A 27,929-nucleotide genomic window follows, 5' to 3' on the forward strand; every position below is an offset into this window, starting at 1 on the left:
TTGTGTTACTTAACCGATATTGATGAAATTTTGTAGCGTGGAGGTGGCGATAGCTATATAATGAAAGATTTTATATATATATATATATATATATATATATATACATTTACTACATATATTCTAGTAGCTACATGTCAAGTTTAGTGACTAGTCGGGAACTCCCGACTAGAGCATCTTACTTGTTTTTATACTGAAAATAGTTTCGGATAAAATATTTAAAAAAAAATTTTATAATCTTCTTTTATAAGGCTGTATGCCATCCAGGAATTCCGCGATTTACTATTTTACTTAACTATTTGTAATGATTACAATGAACAAACAGGGGCTGGCAAGTTGTGTGCAAATCTCATGATTAGCTCGGATGGTTCTTTGCTTCTCTGTTCATGATTATAATATTACAAATAAATTAATACAAGTTAACGCAGTCACACACAAGAACTTATTATCATATGTCAAAAATACTTACGTATTACCAAAGGAAAAAAAATAATAATTTTAAAGAACTGCTTAGTAAAATAAACCGTCTACATACATATATTGAATCCAAATATTTTAAAAACTTACAACCCTGTGAAGCAGTCTTTACACCTTTACTAATCAATCCGAAATATTATAAAAAACGATGCATATAAATATAGTATGGAACCCAATATGCAAAGCAAATGCATACGCTTCCCCTCTATCATGATTCAAAAATATAAACAATCCAAACATCAAAGCACGCACAGGCCTCTGTATTCATGTGAAAGTGACCTGTTGTGCTACCCCAAATATTTACCCCGAAAAAAAAGAAACGTAAATGTTTGGTTTCTGTTTTTATAAATTTATTAAGTGAGATGTCTGAAGACGAAAATGCCCAGCGTATGTAGGCATGTTGATGAATTTTACAAAAACATTGGATCATGATCATAGGAAAAGGATTGGGTAACACAGGTATAAGTAACAACTACAATGCATAGAATGTTATCGATTGTAAACTACTTCCATCACTGTAAATTTGTATTTAATATTACGAGCGCTATTTATTATCAAAACACATTTGTTATTTTATAGAAACCCCGAAGTAATAACTCGAATGTCGATTAAGTTTAATACATTACACATGTAAGTTACCTAGGCACAAAATTCTTGTACATCAGTGGATTATTGCAATATCAGTTCTCGTTTTTCTTGAAAATGTCTATATACATGCGTCGTTCGCACATTTTTTTATGTGTATGTAACTAAACAATATTGACGTGCATAATGCAAATTTTTATATGTATTGCACTACTCAAAAAAAAAAATGAATATTTATGTATATATAGAATCCTACTGTTATTTGTATACGCATATGTTTCAAAGTTTCATCAACAAGTCGAACAATTGAACAAATATACACTTTTGTATGTAGGTACATGCATACAATATTTTATAATCCATTCTATATTCACATATATTTATGTGCATTCTCGTTCGCCTAAATTTGCAATATATCCTAGTTTAAGTTATACATATAATGATAAATTTACGTATGATAGCAAATTTTGAAACGACGAGTTTAATCATACTTATGTACATATGTACAATTTTTGTATATTGATATATGTACGTATTAAAAATGGGTATAAAAAACGTTATAATGAATATTATTAGTAGTAAAATTTACTTACGTTTGACGGCGGGGTGTGACTTATTTTATTTTCTGCTGATGCAAAGTGACATATTTAATTTAAGGCTTGTGCAATTATTTAGTCCGTAAAATCAAGGTCTACTGTAAAACATAAACGTGGAAAAATTACGGTTTAGTTTAATGTTAAAATTCAAATATTTTGTTATATATATTATATTAATTATCTCAACTATTACAAAAGGATAAGTGATCTTCAATCGCGTAATGGACTCAAGATTGTTTAGCTACCAGTCAAAAATAATATCTTTGTTTTTCTTTTTCTTTCACCCCCTTCCTTCACAATCAGAGCTCGGATAGTCCACTTAAATGTGTGTCCCATTTTGCCTTTTTGTCCTCTTAATGCTCATCTGTCTACTACTTTCTTCGTTGCGCGCTTTAATATACCCTGGACTCATTGAAAATGGCTAAAAAGGGTATAATGGTTTTGTGCAATGTAACAAGTAAAAGGAAGCATCTCCGACCCCAAAAATGTATATATACTCCTCGTCATCAGGTTAGCACATCCCAAATCAAATTATATAGATTGCTCTAGTTCTGTTCTTTGCTGAAAACCAGTTCCTTTTTTATTATACTATGAACCCATTGAAAATGGATAAAGAGGGTATAATGAATTTGTGCCAATGTATGTAACAGGAAGAAAAGAGCATCCCCGACCACATAACGTAAATATATTCTTGATCAGCTGATAGCTCAGCCGAGTCCGTCTGTCTGTCCGTGTCCGTCCTTATGTAAGACTGCAAGGATCTGAGAATCTATAAGAGCAAGAAATTTTAAAAGTGTGTCCTAGTGCCCATAATCGCACCGCATCCGATAATCGATAACTTGCCCCGTTTCCAGGCAATCGAAAAAAATCGATAGCTCAATCCTGTTTTCTTAACAAATCTCAAAAGCTATACAAGTGCTAGTGCTATATATGTAAAATATCTTTAATTTAATTATTTACCTCTTTGTTTATTGCAACGATGATAAACAAGTGAAAATTTAAATGCCTGGTTGGCATACAGCCAGCCACTGGAAGCCAAATATTACACTAGGTCGAATCAACTCGTAGTCGTAATCATGAAGTTATATATTTGGTAAACTTCTGAAATTACAAATTTCACAACGACCGAACTAATTGTCATCGCCTTGATTCATACCTCGCAGCCATACCAAGAATCAAGTTGGAAAGACAAAACTAATGTGGCATACAATACAATCGCAATTGCAATTCCATTTATAGAATTACACGAGAGAGCCGGTATATCTTCAACATGCCGAAGACTTAATACCCCTGTGGAAATTTCCCTTTTGCAGATATGTATGTGAGAATCTTGGAAAAGATAATATGTTGCATACTTTTTGACCGATCTCTCCTTTGGCAGCTATGTGATATCATGACCCGATGTCGATAAGATTTGCATATACATGACGAGCATAGGGCAACAAAAAAGTCGTGAATTTGGTCAGGATATCTTGATAAATAGAACCGTTTTTTATATAAGAACCTACGTTTTTAACAACCATTCCTATTGCGACTTTCCGGCCGGTTCCGATGTATGTAGTGTCTGCAACAGAAAGACGATAGCCATACAGACAAATCCCTTTCGACGAAAAAAGAAACGAATTTAAACAGCAACACATAAACACAGCACAGAATACAATACAATCGCAATTGCTTTTCTGTTTCAACAGCATTGCAACAGTAGATCTTATTGTGCTGTGTAAGAAGTTAATGTTAAATTTTGTGACTCTAGGTCTAAAAACATGAGAGATTTGCTCAAAACAGGATTACGATGTCAATTGCTTGGAAACGGGGCATGGTATCGATTATCAACAAATTCGTACTGCGTGGGAGCTAGAAGGTCTTAAGTTCAAAGTTCATTTGGACTGACAGACAGACGGACATGGCTAGATCGACTCGGCATTGATGCTGATCAAGAATATATATACTTTATGGGGTCGGAGATGCTTTCGTCTGCCCATTACATACATTTGCGCATATACATTATCCCCCTTTTTACCCATTTTCAATGGGTTCTGGGTATAAAAAGGGATAAGGATAAAATAACTTAATAATTTAAAATAATCGCATTGGCGTATGTTGAGAAACGGAGAAGCGAGTTGATAAAAAAAGTATCAATAGTTAAGGGTGGCTTTATTATAAGAGAAGAATCATAGACTAAGGAATGGCAGTTATGTAACATATAGTATTGTAGCTTAATACATAAGACTAGGTAGCATGCAAGAATATTAGTAAAAGTAGTACATAGTAGATAGATATAATGTTGGAAAGATATGTGTTTAAAAAACGTTAAATTCAAATTTTGAATCATTTTATTAATTTTAATAAATTATAATTTAATAATATAAAATAATCATATGACATTCACATTCATTATTATTAGAACTATAAATCTATTAAGAAAAACAACATGTAAAATATCTACATTCGTATTTATTCCAGAATTCACCGTGCAGTAAACAGAATCTATATGCCTTTATAATTGTAACTTATCGTACATTTTTGCAATGAATGCATCGTTCCATTCATATACTGATATACTAGCGGCACATCAGCAAGATTCCTCTAGTCCGGAAAATTTCCCTTCAGTTGTCGTTGGTTATAGAACCAGCCACACCAAGGATATTGCTGAAAGTAATTCAAATATCTCTTCGTCTCAATTGTCGTTTATGGATGAATCTTCGAATGAATTCAATAACCAACAGTTAATACATCCCAACACATTAGTTAAAGTGTGTGGTGGTTGTGGAGGTAAGTTCAATACATATTTTCACTGTTTCTACATTAACTTGATGGGGTACCTATTTAAAAAGAGCTTTAAAATGAAAAATACAAAAGTTCGACTTACTTCTTAGAAGAAAGGCAAAATATGTGCATGTAGGCTATTTGACATAGAATGATAGCAGTAGCAATTTTTAATATTTATAGAAATGGTATAATGGTTTTGGGGAAATGTATGTAACAGGCAGAAGGACACATTTTCAACTGCATCAATAGTCAGGTCAATCTGGCCTTGTCCGTCTGTCCGTATGTGTGAACGCATCGGTCTTATAACCAATAATATAAAATTTTGAACGTAAGTCCTTCTAGTACCAGCACTGTACGAATGCATATTCGTCAGCAATTTAACGGGATTTTGCTTATAATTTTTAACTGATATTACTTCTTTTAAATTTATATAAATTGAGAAGAGTTAAATATTATTCATATAAAAATATGAAGGATATATTTTAGTATTTTTTTGTTGTTTTTTTCCGGCGATTTGGATCTTCTGCGTTTGTTGTATGATAATTTATTTTCTACTCTAATCCAGAGTTAGGTTTTTTGCAAAACAGAGCTAGCTGAAAAAGTAAACAACTGTAGAATCTATTATTACTATTGGAAATCAATATACTTTATATATAATACCCCAAAAAGATGGACATCGGTTTTAGTTAGTTTTAGATTTAGAATTCTTTATTCAAAGCACTCATTCATTTTATCAAACGTTATAGATAAAATTTGGATTTTTATCACGTTTTTATTTTGTTTTTATTATTATATTCTTTTTATTCCCTGAACCCATTGAAATTGGGTACGCAAGGAGGATATAATGTTTATGTGCAAATGTATATAACAGGCGAAGTGACCGAAAAATTAAAATTCATTAAAAAGCATCTGCGACACGATTTTCACAGCTAATTTTGGCAGTGTCGTCATTAGAGCCTACAGCTAAGAAGAAAGGTGTTAGTAGAGAATATAGTGTTCTTAAGTAAAAATAATAAATAATCACTATATTATTTTAGAATCTCTATATATAAAACTGTTTGTCCTGACTGACTGATTGGTGATGAGCGCACAGCCCAAACCGTAAGAGCTAGGAAGATGAAATTTTCACTGTAGTTACCTTATGTGGTTAAGGTGCACGTTGAGACGTTTCGGGAAATTCCACACGATAGTGTGGAAAATGGCTAATAACGTTTGTATGAAACTATTTTGCTAACCATCCGATCGGCTTTAAACTCATTTTTAACGATCTTTGTTCAAATTCATTTGAGGGGGGTTTCACACTTTTCGAAAAACTGCATTCCACCTTTGTGAACATGGGGGTCAAAGATTTGGTGGGTGCCGTTTCGCACTTAAATTCCTATCCAAAGATCTATATGAAAAATCATTTGATACGTGTTTCACATTTTTCGCAGAATCCAAACTTCTTCGGTAGAATTGCGATTCAAAGATTTTTTGGGCGAAGTTGTAAGTTGTGTCCGATTTGCTTCAAACTTATTTTCAAAGCTCTACATAAGACTACAATGAACACGTGTTCTAGCGTTTTGCGAAATTTCACCCGCAATAGTAGTAAATTGGCGGAAAACGTTTATATGAAAGTTTTTTGTTTACCGTCCGATCAGTTTCAAAATCTTTTTCAAAGCGTTTTGAGAACAATTTTTTTATAACATACATACGTGCCACGGGCAAGGGCTGGAGTAGGATGGAAACCGATGATTGGGGTCCCAATCCTCAGTTTCCATCCTACTCGTAAACCTCGTAAGGTAAAAAACAGAAATTGTTTCTGAACAGATTCAATATGATTCTGGCAATTGTTATACTGCGGATACCAGATGCAAGAGCAGTATTCAAGGATAGGGCGAACAATAGGAGTTTGGTTATAAAAAGATCGTTAAACTCTTTAGACCATCATTCAATGAATCCAAGTACACTTTTAGCCTCATTACGATGGTATATGAAGATTGAAGCAGAGCTTAGAGTCAAAAGAACTCCTAGATCCTTAAGTTAGTATACGTTGCAATGGAGTATTCTCAATTGTATAATTAGCAAGATAAGGTTCGGTACAATTAAAGGTCATAAACATACACCTTGAACAATTTAGATGCAATTGATTGGCCAAACACCAAAGTTGCATAGTATTCAAATCATCTTTTAGATGAGAGTGACGATCAGTACATGAAAGAATATGTTTCACATCATCCGCATAAATAAGTACATAGGCATGTGTTATAACAGAGGGGAAGTCGTTTATAAAACAAGGAGTCAACCTCAGCATGACCCTTTGGGCCGTTGAAATACGAAGAAATTCCAAGCAGAAGAGAAGGAGGAAGTCCTAAACGGTCAAGTTTAAGGAAAAAAAGATCATAGAAAGGAAAGGAAGTAAATCTAAGCAGGTTGGTCGTAGTTGGCCGATTCTTTACGAATCCATGTTGAACAGGGGAGACAACTGATTTGCAGAAATATTTGAAAGTCGAAGTGACTATTTTTTCAAATAATTTAGGGATAGCGGACAGTTTTGCAATTCCCCCTGTAATTTTCTAGACTTTCCAACTTTCTTGTGAAGAGGAATTATACAAGATTCTTTCCAAAGAGATTGAAAGACAGAAGAAACAATGGATAGATTAAAAAGCGTTAGCAATGCGCGAAAAAGGGAAGAACTACACTCCTTGAGTAGACAACTAGGAATATTGTCAGGCCAAGGAGAATAGGAAGATTTCAAAGGATTTTTAGCAGAAATGAGAGAGGAATGGGAAATAATAGAAGCACGTAGAGAACTAGAGGAAGTATTATTATAAGGCTAAGAGTTATTATTAGAACAGACAGAGGAGTAAGTTGATTTGAAAAATTTAGCAAAGAGGTTAGCTGCATCAGAATCATTGCTAGCTTTATCCTGCCCGAGAGAGAAAGAAGATGTCAATATTATAGGATTTAGGGCAAATTGCCTCTGCAACGAGTTAAATATTTCGCATAGCATTGAGAATTCAGAAAAAAAAAATGTTAGACTTGGCTATGGAATATTTAGCCAAGTCAATACTCGAAATGGACTTATTAAAGTTTTTAAAATATTTTGACTTAATATTTTTTAAGTTTGATAGTCTGGGAGTAAACAAGGGTAGCTTTAAATAAGCAATTGCAGGAATTGAGTTGGGAAGGAGGGAATTCAGGGTGTTATGCAAAAAATTGACAATAATATTTAAATCAACCGAGTCATAAAAAAGACCAGTCTGTTACATGAATACGTTGATTAAACAAGGAATAGTTTCCTTTGCGAAAGCAATGGCCTGGCTGGTGAATAAGAAATAAGAGGATTGCAATTGAACATTGCAAACTCTAAAATAGGATGATACCAGATAGATAACATTAAGGTAATCGTTGATAAATACAAGATTGTGTGTTCTATTCAAACGATTAGAAATTAAAGTGATTTGAAATAATAACCAAGAGATGTTCGGTAAATGAAAATCACCCAATACTACATAGGTCATTATCACGCACATAAGTAGAATCTTTTGTAGTACAAGTAATATGTTTCAGATAAACTTGAATATCAGAAAAGGTGGAATATAGGAGAATGTGATATGAATATCGTGTCATGGAAAAGTGACTGAGCCAATCTCAGAGTCAATAGGCGTAGCAAAACAGAAAGGTTCACCTCGAGTCGGCCGATCATTTATATGCACAATATAATGTTTGAAAACACTTCAAAATCAGATATGGTTTAATTTAACCATATTTCTGAAAATGCGAATATATCCGAATCGAAGGGAGTGCTAGCCATAAAAAGATTTTTAAGCTTAGAAATAAGACCTCTGACAAGAATATAGACTAGGTCGGTTGTCGAAGTTAGTTTTTTGTGGCAGTAACGGGTGACAGGGAAAGGTTGGTTTCGCGATTTTTTTTTTGCTTAAGCTCATGAACAATCATGTAAGGGGCCAACATTTGGAATCACAAATGATTGGGAACAAATTTCACCAGTTGTGGAGAAATAAAATTTAGTTATTGACACGCTAGCAGAAGATTTGCTACCAATATAAGCAGCCAGTAAATCGCAAGTGGTGTTAGAACTAAGCCGGGATACAAAAACTTGCTTACGGGGGGCAACAACAGTCGATATAAGAGCTGATGGGGCTGTAGATATAATAGGAGTATGTGAGGCTATAGAGGCACCGTGATTGCTTTTAACAATCTTGGCTAGATTGCGCAGGTCTACCTTAATGGCCAGGAGCTGAAGGGTGTGAATCAGTTTCGCTGATTGGGCCGGGTTCTAATATCGGGTCTACCAGAACTACTCCAGGGGGTGACATTCGGATAATCGCTTGGAGAAGGCGATAACGACAGCACTGGTGATAAATCCACGTTGCTAGGCACAAACGAAAGTGGTTTATGTGTTTGTCGATGATGGATGACATTTAGATTCTGCTCATTTGGTCGGTGTAGAAGTGGAAGGCTCGATACTGGATCGTGTTCGGTAATGTTCAGCAGCGACGTGTATGCCTGTCGAGGGAATTTGCTCAGGACATTGTCGCGATTAACGAAATTGATGCCATTTACCAACACAGGGTTGTCAATGTGACGAGGTAGGTGACCGCAACAGCTACATCTGGCCAAAGTTCGACGCTTCTTTTAGCCGGGCGATTGTTGATGATAATCACCCCGTCATCGACAATCGTAATGGGTTCCAGGTGGCTGGGCTGAAACTGGTAGTGGGCGACGCTTCCATGTAAGCCACGAGCGCAGGAACGTTGTTGGGACGCAATTTGTGCGGGCTAGGGTATTACCTCCATCACATTCCGCTAAGATGCTGAGAATTGCAAGACTGTGTGATTATGTTCTACGGAATATTTTGATTTTTTATTCAATAATGCAGTATATGATGCTATCAGACTGTAAAATCTTAATATTATATACTTCTATTAAGCTAGTTACAGTAATATTTGTGAGTTGTTCATTTTGAATAGACTTCAAATCAGTGTGTATTAAGATGGTTGGATGTATTATCTTTGTCTTGATATATGTATGACCGGTATCAATCTGATCCTTTTTGGTTTATGGTGTTAGACATTTGGTTTATCTGATCCTGTGTTTTGGTGTTGATCATCACCTGCCAGTTTTTTACTCAATGAGTTGTGAATCAGAGGCATCAGGGGCGCCTGCCACAATTTTTAGCGCTGTGCCCAAAAAGTCTAAGCTTCTCGTTATCCTGACAACAAGTTTCTCATGTGTTCGATATCTATGTCGAAGAGTTTTCGCAAGTGACACTGAGGAAACAAGTCTGATTTGCCTCATCCGTTGTATGTATAAAATGTGGGATATTAGCTGAGTGCTAATATTATGTTGCCTCCAAACTAATACGTTGCCGTTTTAGAATTGGAATGTAATCGGATTGTATCGGTAATCCGAGTATTAGTCACTGCGAGATACATAGGAACCACGTATATAAGCCTGGGACGTAAGAAAAGAAAGGATATCTTCTTAAATTGATATAAAAACTATTCTGTCATGTCCGGTTTTTTCTAGACCGTGTTGTATCCAGTGTTGTAAAACATCTGGCTTTCTGCTTTTCTGGAATAATCTTTTCGTAAGGTTAACGAAAGTCTATAACCTTCCGCTTTTTCTTAATCTCCAACTCATATGTTCCCCTTTTATCGACCACCCATATAATGCCGTTCGTTAGAAGATTTTCTATTTTACGAGTCACGAAGTCGGCTACTCCCATTAAGTAGAGATATAGCTTTGATTATATAGTCTGGTTATCCGTTGTTCGGATTCTGACCACTACAGATGTGTTATATGGCAGTGTCTAGTTCGAGACTGCGAAAACAGCAGATCTTTTTTTGATCCTATTAAAAAAACTTTTCATTTGCAACCTGTGGTGCGTTTACATTATCAATTTGGTAAAATTAACATTTCTACATCTATGGTATTGTTTGTTTTTTTTGATACGTTTACAACTTTAATTTCGTTGGTCCTTAAGCTGATGACATCGTCTATCTGCGTAACAGATCTAGACCGATGATACCGTCCAAGGTTGTTAGGGAGTTTAACAAGACGAATGGGCTGCCTAAGCCAAATATTTTGAACAACAATTTTTGTGTGATATTATTTGATACAGGGACTACGTTTTTTAACCCTATGAAGGGCTTGATGTTATTTTTGGACGCGCCCATGTCGATTAAGAATTGCATCGTTACCCCCGCTACTCTTCGCTCTATGGACGGCAGCATGGACCTTCCAATAAAAAATTAATATCACTTTATTCGTAGACGGGCTCATCTTGTATTTCTTGTGCTATTTCTGACGCTTGATTATCGTAAGCATCGGACTCTTGAGCTACTTCTTGAGGAACGTGGTTTACCCTTTGCCTTCTTTGCCCGAAGCACTAGAAGTATTTGATCTTTTTCCTGCCCGTGGAGGGGCAGTGGGCTGCCTGAACCCTGAAATAAAAACGTCTACATCCATTGGGTCTGCGGATTTTGATTCACGTGTTTTGTTTTGGGATTGCTCGGCTTGGCGCTGATCGCCATGTTGCCAATTGAAGGAAGGGCTCTTACCCTGTCTGTAGTGGACCCTTTTCTTTTGTTCATACTGTTTCGACTGCTGTTGTTTCAGATTTATAAGCTTTATCCTCTTCGATTCCCTAGATTAATGCCAGGGCGGTCGGCAAGTCAGGGAGCTGCGCCGCAAAGAGCATTTCTCCTAAACCATTCGCTAAAGCAGCGTCGTCCGACATGTTGATTTGTCTACAAAGTGAGCTTTTTCTCCAACTTCCTATAGTATTCTAAAAGAGAAAGGCTTCCCAGTCGGAGCGTGCCAAGCTCTTGTTCTATGCTTGTCACTATATGCGAAATCGAGCCTACTAATAATAGCATCGAAGTTCATGGGAGTATTAGCTGCTTGGTTTGCTTTTGAATATGATGATCGCCTGGTAGTGGCGAAATCTAGCGTCGTACGGCTTGTAAAAATCGTACGAGGTTCCTGCTGACAATCGTCAAGACGCGGTTATCTCCTGTTTGCCCTCGAATTCTGTTAAGCACTTTACGGGCTCGTCGGGTATCAGATGTGATACACTATAATTTGAGCGTTCTGATAAACTTGAATTCCAGGCAATGGGTTGTGCGTGCTTCTCCACTGTCCTGTCAAATCGTTTATTTGGCGGCTAAATTTTTCCCTAATGTTTTTATTTCCCTTTTAATTCTGCGCCACTTTTTGCGATAGTGCTCTAGACACCGCAGCCTCGAAAATCGCATCACTTGCCACTTTGTTTAAAATTTTAAAGGATCACAATTCCCCTTGGGAAGCCAAGTCCTTATTTAGCTTATTCTTTTTAAAATCTGATCTATGTTAATGAAGTCTGTCTTCTTTATTCTAAGTTGAACATCTCACTTACATGTTTTTTCTTACAATTACGAACGCTTCAGCCCCTTCTCTGTTTATCTTCTCGGGACTTCAGCTGTAAATGAGTTCTTGATCTGCCCTCGAGGTTGTCTTGGTTTTGTCTCCGCTGCCTGTCTGTTGATCCGCGTTAGCGAATAATGAAAAAACAGGACGTGCTCTGGTGTATATCAAAATCGAAACTAAAACTAAAGACAATTGATTTTTAGAGCTAGAGTCGGCGGAGCCAACTTCCGTGTCCGCAATAGCGCCGAGCTTGCGCCTCATGTGGGGAAGCAGGGCAGGTCCAACAAGGTTGCTGACCGATACGATGCACTGTCAGCATCATAGGCGAAGTGACCGAACTGGAGTTTGTCGGGCTTGCCTACCCAGATAGACTGCGGAGTGTTACTTTTTAACTTATACCATACAATCGCAATTCTATTAATAGAATTAAAAAAAAAGACACATGTATGAATATATGTATGTGTGCACATGTACACAACAATTATTGCTTTTTGTGCTTGTTACCACGTGTTTGTAATCCTCAAATTTGTTGCCTGGTTCCCTTTACATGTCAATTTGGGTAACTCTAGCTCCTAAGCTTAAAGATACGTTGAAAAAGGATAACAATATTGATTTGAATCGATTTTTTGAAACCAAGGCAGGTTATCGATTCGAGTATGGCGCAACAAGTTCTACGGCATAAAATTTCATCAGTTCGGTTATAAAACACAGAAGTTATTATAGTCGGTCACTCTCGACTAAGGCTTTCTTGTGGTTTTTTATTTTTTTTTTTTTTATGTTATCGATTCATTAAAAGTTTTCGATTAGAATGCTATTGAAGCCAAGGCTTGGCTTGTAAACATTATTCGGACTCTGCTCTAGGAAAATCAGCTGTTGAGAAGTGGTTTGCCATGTTTAAACGAGGCGAAATGAGCATCGAGAACGATGCACGCAGTAGACGCCCCAGAAGATAGGTTGTAACCGACGAAAATATCAAAAAAGTCCACAAAATAAATTCTGATAACTGTAAAGTGAAGTTGATCAAGATAGCTGAGACCCTAAAGATATCAAAGGAACGTGTTGAAAATATCATGAATGGTCGCCACCCCCGCCGCCCACCAATTTAAGCCATAATTTTAAAGAAATTGTCTTTTTGAAAGTATAGAATGTTCTAATGCACAATAATAACTACTGTTGAAAATTTATTCAAGATCGGCTACGTCACACTACAGAAAACGTGTTTTGGCTGGCCACGTGTTTTGCGGCAGCGCGTCTATTTATCTATTAACAGCATTGCAATTGCGATTGTCTTGTACTCTGTGCTGTACTTATGTGTTGCTATTTAAATTCGTATTTTTTTTTTGTCGGTATGGGTGTCAAGTTGTGGCTGCAATGGGAAAAACCTATTTAAACAATTTTTTTTTATGACTGTTAAAGCAAACTAGAGCGGATCCCGAGCTCCATTTGGTGTTAAAGAGGTTTCAAGGGTTTCCCCTATTCGGAGACTCCCGACTAGAACCTCTTACTTGTTTTATTTTAATGTCTTTATAAAATTTAAGTTTAGGCGTGAAGTTCAAGATAGTACATGTAGATATATAAATTGTCTACGGCCGAATTGGGTGAATAAGATAACTTTAAGTTTAACGCAAAAACTCGAAAAAAAAGTTAAATATTGTTTTTCGGACTTCTGTTTAAATAATTGCAAAGTCACGGTGAAGGATATTTATCATAGAAATTGATGGCGATACTGCAAAATGATATTTAATTCATTTATGTTTTTCTTGATTTTTCAAGCCCCTATAACGTGACTTTCTATATTGTAATTATTGGTGAAATCGTATTTACCGCTGAACTCACTTAAGTTGAGCGGAAATGCTTTTTAGTAACATGTTTGCATCTATGATCAATATTATATGTATTGTTCGTTCCAAAATGTTTCACATAGTATTTTCTCAAAAAGTTCACTGTAATTCCAGATAGTGCGTAAATTCTCCAGTCACCAAACGCTTCTAATAGACAGGGAGCGGTATCAATCTTCCCCTAATGCGTACCTTCCTCTACCAATGTAATTGATGGTAGATTGTAGAGCCGTGTATCTTGCTTCCAGGCCGGTATTGTGCATAATTAATAATCGCATCTCAGTGGGCAGGTGAAAATTTGTTCCGCAAATTCCTGGTAATCTACAAAACGCGAAGGAATGTTGCACTTCGAGTCGAAATACCCATGCCCCTCACACTGAGGAATCGCGCGTCAAATCAGAATCAAATAAGGTCAAACTAACATTGCTTGACTAATTCACGTTTGTACCAAGCACATTACGGTTACCTATTCCGCAAGAGACCTTCATGCAACACGCGGTCTTAAGCCTGTCCAGTAAAACGGCAGCTCCGACCTCCTTCCTTTCAAAGGCTTTTTGAATGTGGCTTAGAACTCGGTGGGTCTACTCAACCGTATTAAAGTGTCCTCAGCCGAAAAAACCACCTAAAAGACGATGTAGCAAAATTCTTTCGGAGATTTTTGAAAAGGTGAACAGCAGACTATTGGTCCTGTAAGTCCCGACAATGTGTGTTGAGCCGGAAAGTGGCCGAAACTAAGAAATGCCGGCACAACTGCAAGACCAAAGCGTCAAGGAGCGCCTGAATCAGCTTGCCGTCGACATTCGTCATTATTGACATCATACCTTCAAATTGTATACAAGCCCCGGAAGTCACCGTCGGAGCGGGTGATGCAGAAATGCGGTCAATAAATAAAATAAAATTTCATCATGTTCAAAACCTATTTGAAGAAAATTGGTTCCCATATAGCTCCATTAAGATTAAAATCCACGCCAAGAATCTGCATGCTTCAACTGAAATTTCCGATACCACCTTTGGATTTTTCCGCTGTCAGGAGTTCGATTACTTCAAGAATCTTTGCTCCCTGCTTGTTGCTGTCTTCTGCCTACCCGGTCATCGTCCTTGTTGCACACCTGGGAAGTTCTGAAGGCTCTGTAGTGCTTTGCGCTCATTTTTCTTTGAGGTTAGCGCATGGAACGTTATCAGTTATGGGAATGCAGACGGTATGGAGCAAGCTTTATGTTGAAGCTTCTTAATGCCTAGGGTCTATGGGTCTAGGCTTCGCGTCCTGAAGGGGCCCGCACACTTTACAAGTGACGCAATCTTTTTGCCCTCAACGATTTAAAATGCATAGGTAAATGCCCTGCGTCCACCTCGCCATAATTGAGTGCCCAGATCTGTCGTCGGATTATACCCACGGTTAGGCTACTACTGTTTATCAGCCCTTATGTTCAGCTGGGCCTCTGGAACAAGCTGTCATCGTTACTTGCTTAAGATTCGCATCCCTTCCATTTGCCTGACGATATCGCAAAGATATGCGCTGTGAAGGTGCACCCGACCCTTCAAGCAGAAAACTCTTTTAAGGTCTCCTTTGCGCAGCGATTGGATCTGGTGAAGTGTTTGCAAACGATTTAGAAGCACAAATTTTTCAATGCGGTCTTTGATGTTGGCCACTTTCCGGCTCCATGGAAGGAAGCCCGGGCCCACACTGTACTCTTATAAGTCTTTGTCTTTGCCTGCCGTAATTTGCTGTCCTCTTCTGGGCGTCTGTCTCGATTTTGACCGGATTTAGCTCGAGACCATCTTTTATAATCTCAAGCTCTTGCTAGCATCGTAGAGGAAAGCACCCCGTTCAGGCTTGTGCCTATCAGGGTAGTGTCCTGGGCCAGTTCTGGCATCAATCTGTACCCTACCGATCGCCTGGAGGAGTGTTTAAGAATTTTTGGAAGAGTTCAAGATCTCTGCGTTAGAATGGAATATCGCCCAATTTCCAAAAGACCCACGGTTGTGTTGCGGCTTTGTCCTGCTCACCACTGAGCCCTGAGCAGGCTCAGGCAGACTAAAAGCATCACAACTTTAGCTGGAACTTCAAAGGGATTTTATGTGAAAGCATCATGTTAACAAGATCTGCCACTTAACTTAGCGATAAGAGAATGGGTGCGCTATGGCCTTGGGCAACCTGACCTCGGACCCTGCGATTTTACGAAAACTGTGAAATACATCTCAAATTAACTTTCATTAGGATTCTTGGAATTGAATTTGAGACCGAAACTTCACCCACAAAATCTTTGAATTTTCTGAATAGCGAGAAACACCTCACACATGAATCTTTTGAATGAGTATTAGTCCCATGGGATGAAAACCATAAAAGTTTTGTGTTGCAGTTTTCGATATTTTACCACACCCGTGAATGAGATTTCTCAAAATCACTCCATAACACTCCACTGCAGTAAAAATGTCAACTTCCTAGCTCGTTTGGCTTGGCTTTACGTTAATATCGTGCTTAGTGCATAACGTTGCTGATTTCACTATGCAACAGCATATGACTACGTTTGATGAAACCGATAGCGGGAATGGTGTTTTATGAATATAACGTAAAATTTCCTTAGCCTTAACTATTTATGGGGCGAAGGTGTATACTAGTATTATTAAAAACAAATTAAAAAAAAAGTATGTTACCTCTTTCGTTGTCGAGCTCTTTACCGCCTTCGACCGCCCGAGCTACTTGCCATCGTTTCACATTCTATATCCGAAAGCTGAAGTAAAATAATAGCTTACACACAGAAAAAAGCTTTTTAAAAGGCACACGCACAAGTATATGTGTGGGCACATCTATACAGTAATTCTTGCGCTTTGCGATAGCTTGCCAACGTTTTCTTAAATCAATATATTCGTATATTCGTTAAAAAAAATTGTCTGGTTCCTATTGGAGTATTTATTTTTTTGATTTTTTATTTAAAACAGGATTACGAGATTGATTTTTATCGATTGCTTGGAAACGGGGTAAGTAATCGATGATGGAAAACAAACTCGTGCTGCGTGGGCACTAGGAGGACCTACGTTCAAGTCTGTAGTTCTTATTCTGGGATCAATCATAAATACGTATGGACTGACAGACGGACATGGCTAAATCGACTCTGCTAAAAAATTAAGTATATTATTGTTTCGAAGGCGGCATGATCGTCATTCAAACAATTTTCCCAACATGCAGGTCAACTTTTCAAAACTCCGTCTTTGTGCATGTTTCCTACCAGAAAGCTTCTGAAAAACTGTATTTTATAAGATATAAACTGGTCAGTCAGATCCAATATTTGTTAGATGAACATTTGGTATTTGATTTTAGGAAAAATATAATTTTTCTGCAATTACGGCGCTTGCCGATTCCTGTAACCGTTACATTCTTACTCTTGGCTAAGATATATATATGTATTGTTATCGCGTGAATCCCGATGCCGCGTAAATTTATTTCGATTTAGACGAAGAAAGGACTCCAAACTGAAGACCCTGTTAAGGTTGTTCTAATCACCACAGAGGACCCGAAACGGTTCATGCAAGGCCACATAGTTAATATAATAACATTCAAAAGGTAAAGGTGTATGTATATATTTATGAATAAATATTACACCAAGCTTACTCTTAAACTATTTGTAAACGAGGAGATAATTTACAGGAGTCTTTTGGCGGACATAAAACTACAAAATGGGAGGGAAAAAACAAAAATATTAAATAAAATTTAAAAATTGTGATGACTAGACATATGAGCCAAACTCAAGAATGCGACGAACAAGAACTATGAAAAGGGTCTCAATGGGTCAGCGCTTGATAAAAGCCAATAGAATTAGTACTAAACCCCGGACCTCGAGCGAGCCAAGCAAATAATTATAAAATGGAAAGGTCGCCAAATCCAAATTTATAATTTTTATTTAAAATCTGCACGCTTTTTGGGCAAAAATTAAATTATTTTTGGAATATCGGTAAATCTATATATTCTACATTTATGGAGTTTTAGTCACCAATATTGATAAAAACTATTTTTCTTGCCCACGCTCATCTGTGGTGTGACAAACCTGATCAATCGATACTTCTTAATAGGAAGCTGGCATTTTTACTATAGTTACCTTTTGTGATGAAGGTGCAAGCTATGGTGGGGTTTTGGGAAATTCCATCCACAAGTGTGGAAAATTCGATAAAAATATTTTTTTGCACATTTTTTATTTACCATCTGATATGCCTCAAACTAATTTTTAAAGATCTTTGTTCAAATTCACTTCAAACCGTTCCTCCTTGGTATAAATGGAGGTCAAAGATTTGGTTTGTGAAGTTTTGCATACAAATTTATTTCCAAATATCTTTGTACGTGTTTCACTTTTTCGAAGCATCCTCCAAGCATCCTCGGTTGAAAATGAGAATCACAGATTTTTTGGGAGAAGTTTAAATTCTTGTCCGATTTTCTTCAAACTTATTTTCAAACCCTTATGGATGGAAACTGTTGTTTCCAACTTATGGTTCTTTATTCAATGGACCTTCAAAATATTTTCAAATATACGTGGAGTTCAAGACAGATTTAAATTTTTCTCGAGCGGGAACTGGTTGAAAAATTTGTACTTAATATTTTAAGCACATAACTTACCAGTTACTTGTTATACTTACGTAATAACAATGACTTAACCAGTTAACTATTCAATGCTTAATCACATGATACATATTAAAGCATATGACGTTTTTTCCCTTAATTTAAATTAATATTCTGACATCCCAAAATTGGTCAAATTTGTCTGCCATATGTCTGACGGGCGGGTTAGTTGATTAGTAAACTGTTTGAGACAGACATTTGTCCTGATGTCACCAACTACAGCCCGTTTTGTATGAGGTTTGCCTGTCGACCCAAGCCGACTCTTACAATCTGTTTGTAATAGTGCAGAGATAAGTTATAAAAAAGTAAATTTATTACAGGCTTTTAATATTAATCTAAAGCTGTATATAAATAGATGAAAACGAATTTTAATTAGTTTAAGTGTATCAAAATGTGAATCAAACAATTTGCCGCGAGCACGGCCGGGAAATACAGCACCATAACATGGTAGGGGCTAATTCAATTTGATAATATATAAAAAGGAAAATATAAATTCTCATTAAATAAATATTTTTAATTAACGCTCTATTATATTTACTTTTGACAATTTTTTGATGAAACATGGCAAAAATCTGTATTTTTGCATTAGGAAAAACAAATATTCATGTGGTACTGGTACGAAGCAACAAGAAAGTTAAGCTTTCAACAATATTTTGTATATAATTCCGCAATGAGTTGGCGTATTAAAGTTACTGGCATGTAGATTATTGTGCCGCCCCAATTTTGAATATATTTATATAGAAATATGAAGATATATTGTAATTCAATGTTTTATGTACTAATACTTTTCTTTACTTTTTATATTTTCGTAGATAAAATAAGTGATAGATATCTTTTATATGCATTAGACAGATATTGGCATAACGGTTGCCTGAAATGTCATTGCTGTGGAGCTATGTTAGCCGACGTCGGTTCTAGTTGTTTTACCAGGCGAGGTCTAATACTCTGTAAAAAGGACTATTCCAGGTATGGTCAATGCGGTGTAATGTAAAAATTTGCAAAGCAGAAATTTTGCAATTATTATTAGACATATGTATGTTTAACTTATAAATCACATGAAAGATGATATTTATTTCTCTTTTTTAAAGCGTATATCGAGCTATACTCTTGATAAATGTTTATGTGGGCTGTTTGAAATTTGTAATATTTAACATAAATTTGTATTTAAACTGTAACAGAAATCATCGATTTAATTTGCATGCAATATATGTATTATTAACGGAGTCGTTCAATATCTAGTGTCCAAATTCTGTACCTGAAAAATAATTTTTTAACGCCTAGCTTTTTCTATGAGGGTGGGTTATGTTATGTTCTTTTACAGGTCAGCGAAATACTGGGAAAGATAATGTTTATGCTTATTTATTATTTACCTGCTAAGTTTCAAAGATAGTTACAAAAAGATATTATTTTCCTTTCATGTTTTCACATAAGGCTATATACATATACACTGCCGCTCATTTGAATAGTGCCCCTAAATCTTTCAAAGTAATAGCAAGATTTCTCATTAAAAAAATAGATTTCAATTTTTTTTATTAAATTATAATTAAATATTCACCAAATAACAGAAAATAACAATGATAGTTTACTAAAAACAATATTTAAACAAAACATTATTGTTTAAATATTCAAAATTTATGCCACCAAAATTGGCTCACTAGAATAGCACAGTTGTCGAAAAATCTTAATGAGAGTTGGATATATAATATTTAATGCTGGTTTTGGCGATTTTTCCATGTTATTAATATTTGTTTGGCTGGCTCGAGTTTTGGAATATTTATTTGTGTTTCTTTTTTGTGTTAGATAAAAACCCCGGACCTCGAGCCAGCCAAGCAAATATTTATTATATGATATTGATTGACTAAGCTAAGTAACTTTGCTACAATATAACTAATATTAAGCAGATTTTATTATAATTAATAATGACTAAAGCCCCCATGATTCAGGATAACTTCATATATTCTGTTGGGTAGAGAATCAAAGAAAGGCTTGATATAATCAAGCCTCAATAAGCTCCGATTTTGTAGAATATTGTTTTCCGGATTCGTATACCTTCCTTGCTAGCCACACATTTTCTATATCATTTAAGTCAGGAGAGTCAGTTCATTTATGTGATATTCTCACGATCCAGCGATCAAACGATCCAGATTAGGGCGTTATCATGTTGAAATTTCCACTCTAAGGCTCCAAGCAAATTTCTCGCCTCCTGAAAAGCCTTTTCCATAACGATTTTGCATGACTGCGTTCATTTTGGTAGTCAAAAATTAGAACACATTACGCCGCCCACTCCACTTCCCTTAAATCGTGAAAGTAATAGTTATAGCCATCCAGGGCATCCAATGAAATTTGTTATCGCCAGAGAATACAACTCGGAGCCACTCTCGCGATCAGCAAAACAATAATCTCTGCTCCTTTCGAACACTGTTCAGTGGTTTTTTTTTTTTAGTTTTTTACGTTTTAGGTGTCGTGCCTTCGAAATAAGCTGTTAAACTGTAGAAACACTGGCAATAACACCCGATTTTTCTTTTATATTAGCAGTAGAGTCATGCAAGTTAGATGCATACATCAAAATAGCTCTGTTATCAACTGATTACACTACACTGGAGATTCGTCCGTTCATATAATTTCCATAGCCATGTGGATCCCGTAAAAAATTACCTGAGTTTTCGGTTTCTGTTAATTTTTTATGCCGAAATTCCCAAATTGGAAACCTTTTTGTTTTTGAATAAGTTGAAGTAATAGAAACATCGAAATAATATAAGTAAGTGCATTAATCTGTAAGCTATTCACATTTTCACATGAAACGGTAATTATTTAATGATGGTTTTTAATTTGTTACATTGGAGATGTTGTAACTGTTTCCTAACCAACGTCTTATATTTACAACAGCCCGACCTTTCCGTATACCTTGTTCTTGGTTGTTTATGTTTTATTATTATTTTCGTTTTCAATGTATTCTCACCTGTTTATTTTTTTTTTTAATTTTCTCGTTTACTATTTAAAAGCTCTTGGCAAATATAATAATCCAAAAAACATTTTAATTGGATGTTGATAAATAGCATATTGAATTGGGGCATTAAATGGAAGCTCACTGTTTCCTTTTATTTTTTCTAAATCTTTTGACTTAAGCAGCTTCCTCTATCTGATATAGTTCAGACATTGTTTTTGAGTCTATTTGCCGAGTTTTCAAAACGCTGACTGCAGATATCTTACTTTTTTTTTAATCCGAAACTATTTACAACTTTCCTATTTGCATTTTTCTCGCTTCCACGTTCTGATTTTCATTTTACTGCAAAGTGGGCCAGCAAGTTGCAGTTGACCCAGCGTCGAGGTGTAGCTGTCCCAAAATTTCTGTATCATGTAAACATCTTACTTTTATTGGCATTTCGGCATTTATTAACCATTGTGCTTGAGCTTTTTGACCATCTTCCCGGCATTTGTTGGCCAACTTTCCAACTTGGCACACACTATGGCGCTTATCGAAAATTTTAGCGGCATTAACTGGCCATCCTTCAAGCAATTTTTTCCCACCCATCATGGGACTTACTGCCCATTTTATCGCCAGTGACCAACTTTCCCGTATTAATTGATCAACTTTCCGGCATATATTGGCAAGCATCTGTCTTATATTGGCCACCATTTATGACATGAACCATAAATTGGTCAACTTTTCGTCAAACATCTAGATTATATTGTGCCTCCTCTTTTTGACTAACTTCCCGGCCAACTTTTCGGCACTTATTGGCCAATATTTTAGCATTTATTGGCCCATATAATGCGCCTATATTTGTTTTTGCCATCAGGAGATTGCAATCAGTATAAAACGCAAATGCTACCTTATTACACATATAATCAATCCTATCTACGAACATAGGCGATTTATCCATTGGGGTCAATTGAAGTTAATTTAACGCTTAAGATTCAAATGGGTTTTGTGTAAATTGCGAAAGCGTCATATTCATCTCCGCACAATCAGACACACACACAGAAAGATTGCCGAGCAATCTTCTATGCTTTAGGCGTTCAGGACTTATACAATTTAAAGTAAAGAAACAGTTCCAAAAGTGCTGTGCTTTATCGTTCTCTGATTTTGACATAATTTAAATAATTGTTTTTTTACGCTCTTATGGGATTTCACCAAATTAGTAAAAATATTTAAGGCCTTATAGCTGCGGGTTCATTTGCCAGATGTAGATTTTAAGGCCTTTAAAGTCTTGGTTGGCATAGCGTTTACATTTTGATGAGCTCTCCACACATGATGCTTTGGTTCGAATAACTTATTCTTCATTCCTTCTATTAAATGTTCCTTACGAAGTGTTTAGCAATTGCGCCCAGAATATTTTTATTTGTTGAATAAGTTATGTTTTCTCGTTTTCAAATTCAACGAATTTATAATTAACATACAAGTTAAGATTGGTAGTTTATTCCTTCTTGTTGATTGATATGATTTGTAGCTATGTGGTGGTGGCGAGGATGTGGCGTTAGATATAAATTGAAATATGCGTGATATATAAATACAATTCAAGAAGAAGAATGTCTAATTTGGAGACTCTAGCTTTTAAAACCTAGGAAATTTGCTCCAAAAACAGAATTTTGATATCGATTTTCATCGATTTCTTCGAAACAGGGCACGTTATCGATTTTTGGTAAATGTACAAATACACACAATCATAGTGAATTCTGTCGACATGAATTGTTGGTATGGCTGTCGAGTAAAAGCGTTATCAATTCGTGCGGTCAGTTACGGGTTTGAGTCTTAATGTGGGACCTACATATTCTTTTTATACCATGAGCCTATTGAAAATGGGTCAAAAGGGTATAATGTATTTGTGAAAAGGCATGTAACAGGGAGAAGGAAGCATCTCCGACCCCATAAAGTAGTTATATATTCTTGATCAGCATCACAAGCCGAGTCGATCTAGCCATGTCCGCCTGTCTGTCCGTCTGTCCTTCCTTCCGTCCGTCCGTTCGTCCATCCGTATGCATGAACGTAATCAACTCAGAGCCTATAAGAGCTAGAGACTTAAAAGTAATGTAGGTCCTCCTAGTGCCCGCGCAGTACGAGTTTGATTCCGATATTCGATAACATCCCCCGTTTCTAAGTAATCGATAAAAATCAATATCGAAATCCTGGTTTTTGAGCAAAATTGGTAAATTAATAAGAGCTAGAGTCACCAAACTGGGCATGTAGCTTTAATAGCTGTAAAATGAAAGATACTTTATATATATATATATATATATACATTAATTATATATATATATTAATTATATATATATATATATTAATTATATATATATATATATCTATTATATATATACCTTCCCGCTACAACCTTATAGCTATACATCAATTAAATTAACAAATTTATACTGCCCAACAATTTAAGCCACAATTTAATTGCAATTGACTTTTTGAGAATTCACAAATATTCTAAAGTACAATAGGATCTACTGTTGAAAAATGCATCAAGATCGGCTAAGAAACACAAAAGTTATTAAAGAAAATGTGTTTTTGCTGGCCTCGTTCTTGCGGCAGCTAGCACAAATTGCAATAATTTCTGTATACATCTACACACACACATTCATGCGCGTCTTCTTTGAATTCTATCAGCAGCATTGCAATGGCGATTGTTATTTTAATCCTTCTTTTTCTCAATGAGACTCAATTATTGGTGTGGCTGTTGAGTAGAGGCGGCGGAAAGTAGTACCATCAGTTACCAGTTCGAACCCTACCGAGGGAACCAGTTATTCTTTAAATTTATTATTGTTACTGCTTTAGCAAACGAGCGCATAGGGCGATCTGCATTTAATGTTAGTATCAGGGTATCCCCTATTCGGGAACTACCGACTAGAGCCTCTTACTTGTTATTACTGCTTAAACAAACAAGCTCATAGCACGAGCCATTACAGGCTACAGAGAATTTTTATTTTGGTGATGCCAACAGTAGTGTTTTGCCCAGGTTTAACACGCTTTCACGTGTTTAAATATCCCCTTTATCCTACTTTGAATTTGGACAAATCAATGTACCTGTTAATGTAAGTCGATAAAATCCATTGTTTTCGTAGGGCTAATTTTTGCTCAAAAATTTTAATCATCAAGTCGATTGGTCCTAATTGTACAATATTGCAGATATTAATGATGGCATTAAATTCATTTATGATACCCTTGCTTCTTAAAATCTGTGTATCACTTGGGTATCAGGTCTGACCGGCCTCCCTGATTCTGAAGAGCATTCCCCTATTGAAAAGATGTAATACAGGCCTAGAGAAATTGTGAATTTTAAGCTATAGATTTAGTTGCGGTAAAAAAAAAAGTGAACGATTAAAATTATAACCCAATAATTTCCGATTTTTGTAACATCAATACTCCGCAGCAAATACGAAACTTTTATTTATATTATACAGAGTATTTGCGAAGTAAATTTATTTCAATTTTATTGGGATGCAGATAAGAATGCGCTAACGGAGAGTATCGGGCAGATACCGGAAACACAACACAGAGTTGTCTTGAATCTTGAATAGATTCAATATTTATTGTACACTCTTTGTGAAATATTCATAAACATGGCGCCCAAATTTGTGTAAATAACAAAACAAAAGAGGTATACCCACGCTTAAGAGTGGAGGTACTGTCGGTTGAGGGGAATTGCGATTTCGATTCCTATACAGGGAATTGACTTTTGTTTCAAATTATTTTTAGTAATGCTAAAGCAAACGAACGCGTAGCGCAGCTGCAATTGGTGCTGGTAGAAGTAGGTTCAGGATATCCCCTAGTTGGGGATTCATGCTTCAATATGTTGCACGTTGTTTAATTCAATTTAAGTTAATATTACATTTTTAAAATATTATAATAATATTTATTTTATTATTCCTGTTTACAGTATGTTTGGTAGCTCTGGGGTTTGTTCTGGATGTGGGGAAACTATACCTCCAAGTGAAATGGTAGCAAAAGCTCTTACTGGAATTAATAATATCGATTTACAAAATCAACAAAAACAAATTATAAACTGTGTATTTCATCTTAGATGCTTCAGCTGTGCAAAGTGCGGATCTAATTTGCGTCCTGGTGATAGGTAAGCTTGTTGTGAATTTATATGTTAAGCTTTCCCACTTAATTTGAAACCCACATATATTTAGTTATTTTAATAATACATTATTAAAAATTGAGATAGTAAATAAAGTTATCGGAGAAAATATATTTTGGGTAAACACAACTAGCAAATAGATCTCCGTAATACCCATAGCCACCACGGGCAATCTTTTAAACATTATTGTATGCTAAATATAATATCGATACTGTTATTTTAATTCTAATCATTTTATTGTCAAAATCAATGTTTTTTATACCCTGTACCCATTGAAAATGTATTATGATTTAATACAAATGTATATAACAGGCAAAAGGAAGCATCTGCAATTTTATAGTGTATTTATAAAAGCACAATGAGATCAACTTCAGAGCAGGAATTTTCTGTATACATGTCATCATATACATTAATAGAGTGAGTTTTTTCTGGAACCCATTGAAATAGGTAAAAAGGGTATAATGTATTTGTGCAAATGTATGCAACAGGCAGAAGAAAGCATTTTCGACCACATAAAGTATATATATTCACTATCAGCATCAATTGCCAAGTCGATCTAGCCATGTCCGTGTGTCTGTCCGTCCGTCTGCCCGAATGTATGAACGCATTTCCTAGATTCAGCGCAGTACGAGTTGTTGATAATTGATAACTTGCCTCGTTTTCAAGCAATCGATAAAAATCAATTTCGAATACATGTTTTTTGAGCAAGTTTCCCAGCTTAGCTTTCTTAGTTTAAATAGTGTATATATATATATATATATATATATATATATATATATATATATATATATATACTAAAAGACTTAAAGATACTTGATATATATAAATATACTATAGATATATATATATATCAAGTATCTTTTAGTCGGGAACTCCCCTCTAGAGCCTCTCACTTGTTTTAAACATTTTCGGGTGTATAATTTTCACGTTTTTATACCCTAAACCCATTAAAAATAAATAGAAAAAGGGTATAATGTAGTTGTGCAAATGTATGTAACAGGCAGAAGGAAGCATCTCCGACCTTATAAGGTATATATATTCTTGATCAGCATCAACAGCCAAGTCGATATAGCCATGTCCGGGTGTATTTTTCTATACGAACAGTCTCCCTTTTTGCTGCACGCAGTATATATATATCATATAGCTGCCATAGGAACGATCGGTTGAAAAGTAGGTTCTTCTATGAAAAACTTTTTTGTCTTTCGAACTATCTTAACCGTACTCGGCATTAACTATTTTCGCTGTGCTTCTTAGATACGGGCAAAGCACTATGAGCATTATGAAAAGGTTGGGTCTGCAAGGGTATTAAATCTTCGGCGTGCCGAACATAGACCTCTATTCTCGTTATTAATTTGCGTAAAGAAGACTATGATCTTTGAATATTCAGGGTAAACGTATGCTAGCTGGCGCAATTTACACGAATTTCTATGTACATGTACACACAAACATTCTTGCACGTCATTATTGAATTCTATTAACATCACTCCAATTGCAATAGTATTTGCTATTTGCTCCTACTTTAAACGGTTTTTGTTCGTTGAAAATGAATTGTTGGTATGGCTGTTCGGGATCGGCTGTGCAAGTAGGGCAATTGGTTACGGGTTCGAGTTCAAATGAGGGTACTTTTTTTCAAATATATTTTTAATAATACTTAAGCCCTCGAGTTCGAGTAAGGGTACTTTTTTTATTTAAATTTTTTACTGCTAAAGCCCACGAGATCGTAGGACGAGGTGTGAATGTGTGACATCTGAGCGAGAAAATTCAGACGTCTCCACGTAAATACATCTGCTATAACTAGATATTTCGTTGTTCCGTCCACAAGCTTTTTATACAGTGCCGCTCAACTGAATAGGTTTGAAAAATATTTCTTCTATTTTTTCTTCTCTCTTTGTTCCTATGGCATTTTTTCCTTCTTTTTTGTTTTGAACATTCATTTGTTTCTCATAATATGACAAACAAATGTAACGGGTTCTATGCAACGGTAAATCAGAATTTTGCTTTCATCATGAAATTCGCTAAATGTGTGGTCTATTTTTGGCTCATTTGATTAGGTTTGACAACTTTGACTTCGCTTATTGATTGACTGCGTGATTGAAAACATATAATTTCTTTGGTCTACTTAAATTTAAAGTAATTGCTAGCATTTTTTTTTAATATGGGTCGGGGAAAATCTTGAACCGATTTTGAAAAAGGTCAAATTAAAGGCTATATTGAATCTGGCCTAAAACATAATGAAATAGCAAAGAAGATTGGTCGAAGCCAAAACGTGGTAAGCAATTTTCTGCGTAATGAAGCCGATTACGGGAAAAAAATGAAAGGAGGAAAAAAATCTGCTACAACGGCATCAGAGAGGCGACTAATCCTTCGAACTGCTTCGAATTCCCACCTCTCTGCCAGTAAAATCAGGGATGAATGCGGTGTAAATGCTAGTTTGGCAACGGTAAAACGAGTTATTTGGAGTGCTAAACACTTAAAGAGATTAAAAATAAAAAAAAACCTCCTCTCAATGATGCACGGAAGGAAGCGCGACTTCGATTTGCGCGGGATCACATGACATGGA

General features: G+C 35.8%; 1 protein-coding gene across 5 annotated transcripts in view; it reads left to right on the forward strand.

Moving 5' to 3' along the window:
- Window positions 1-967: 967 nt before the first annotated feature.
- The window catches only part of LOC135427267 (LIM domain transcription factor LMO4), a 43,312-nt gene continuing 16,350 nt past the window's right edge, over window positions 968-27,929 (forward strand). Inside the window, exons 1-5 of one of the 5 annotated variants that reach the window (XM_064680675.1) lie at window positions 968-1,104; window positions 4,119-4,427; window positions 19,100-19,253; window positions 25,166-25,226; window positions 25,310-25,357. In XM_064680675.1, coding sequence (XP_064536745.1) covers window positions 4,184-4,427; window positions 19,100-19,253; window positions 25,166-25,226; window positions 25,310-25,339 — 489 coding nt within the window. In that variant the 5' untranslated portion in view covers window positions 968-1,104; window positions 4,119-4,183 and the 3' untranslated portion in view covers window positions 25,340-25,357. Of the gene's footprint in view, window positions 1,105-4,118; window positions 4,428-19,099; window positions 19,270-25,165; window positions 25,358-27,929 lie in introns of those variants that run through there. The other 4 variants (XM_064680673.1, XM_064680674.1, XM_064680676.1 and 1 more) reach the window with 4 other exon arrangements.

This window comes from Drosophila montana, unplaced genomic scaffold (assembly GCF_035044405.1).
Source record: "Drosophila montana isolate Dmon_TW-CO22-7 unplaced genomic scaffold, ASM3504440v1 contig_2159_1, whole genome shotgun sequence".
In the NCBI taxonomy this organism is placed as follows: Eukaryota; Metazoa; Arthropoda; class Insecta; order Diptera; family Drosophilidae; genus Drosophila; species Drosophila montana.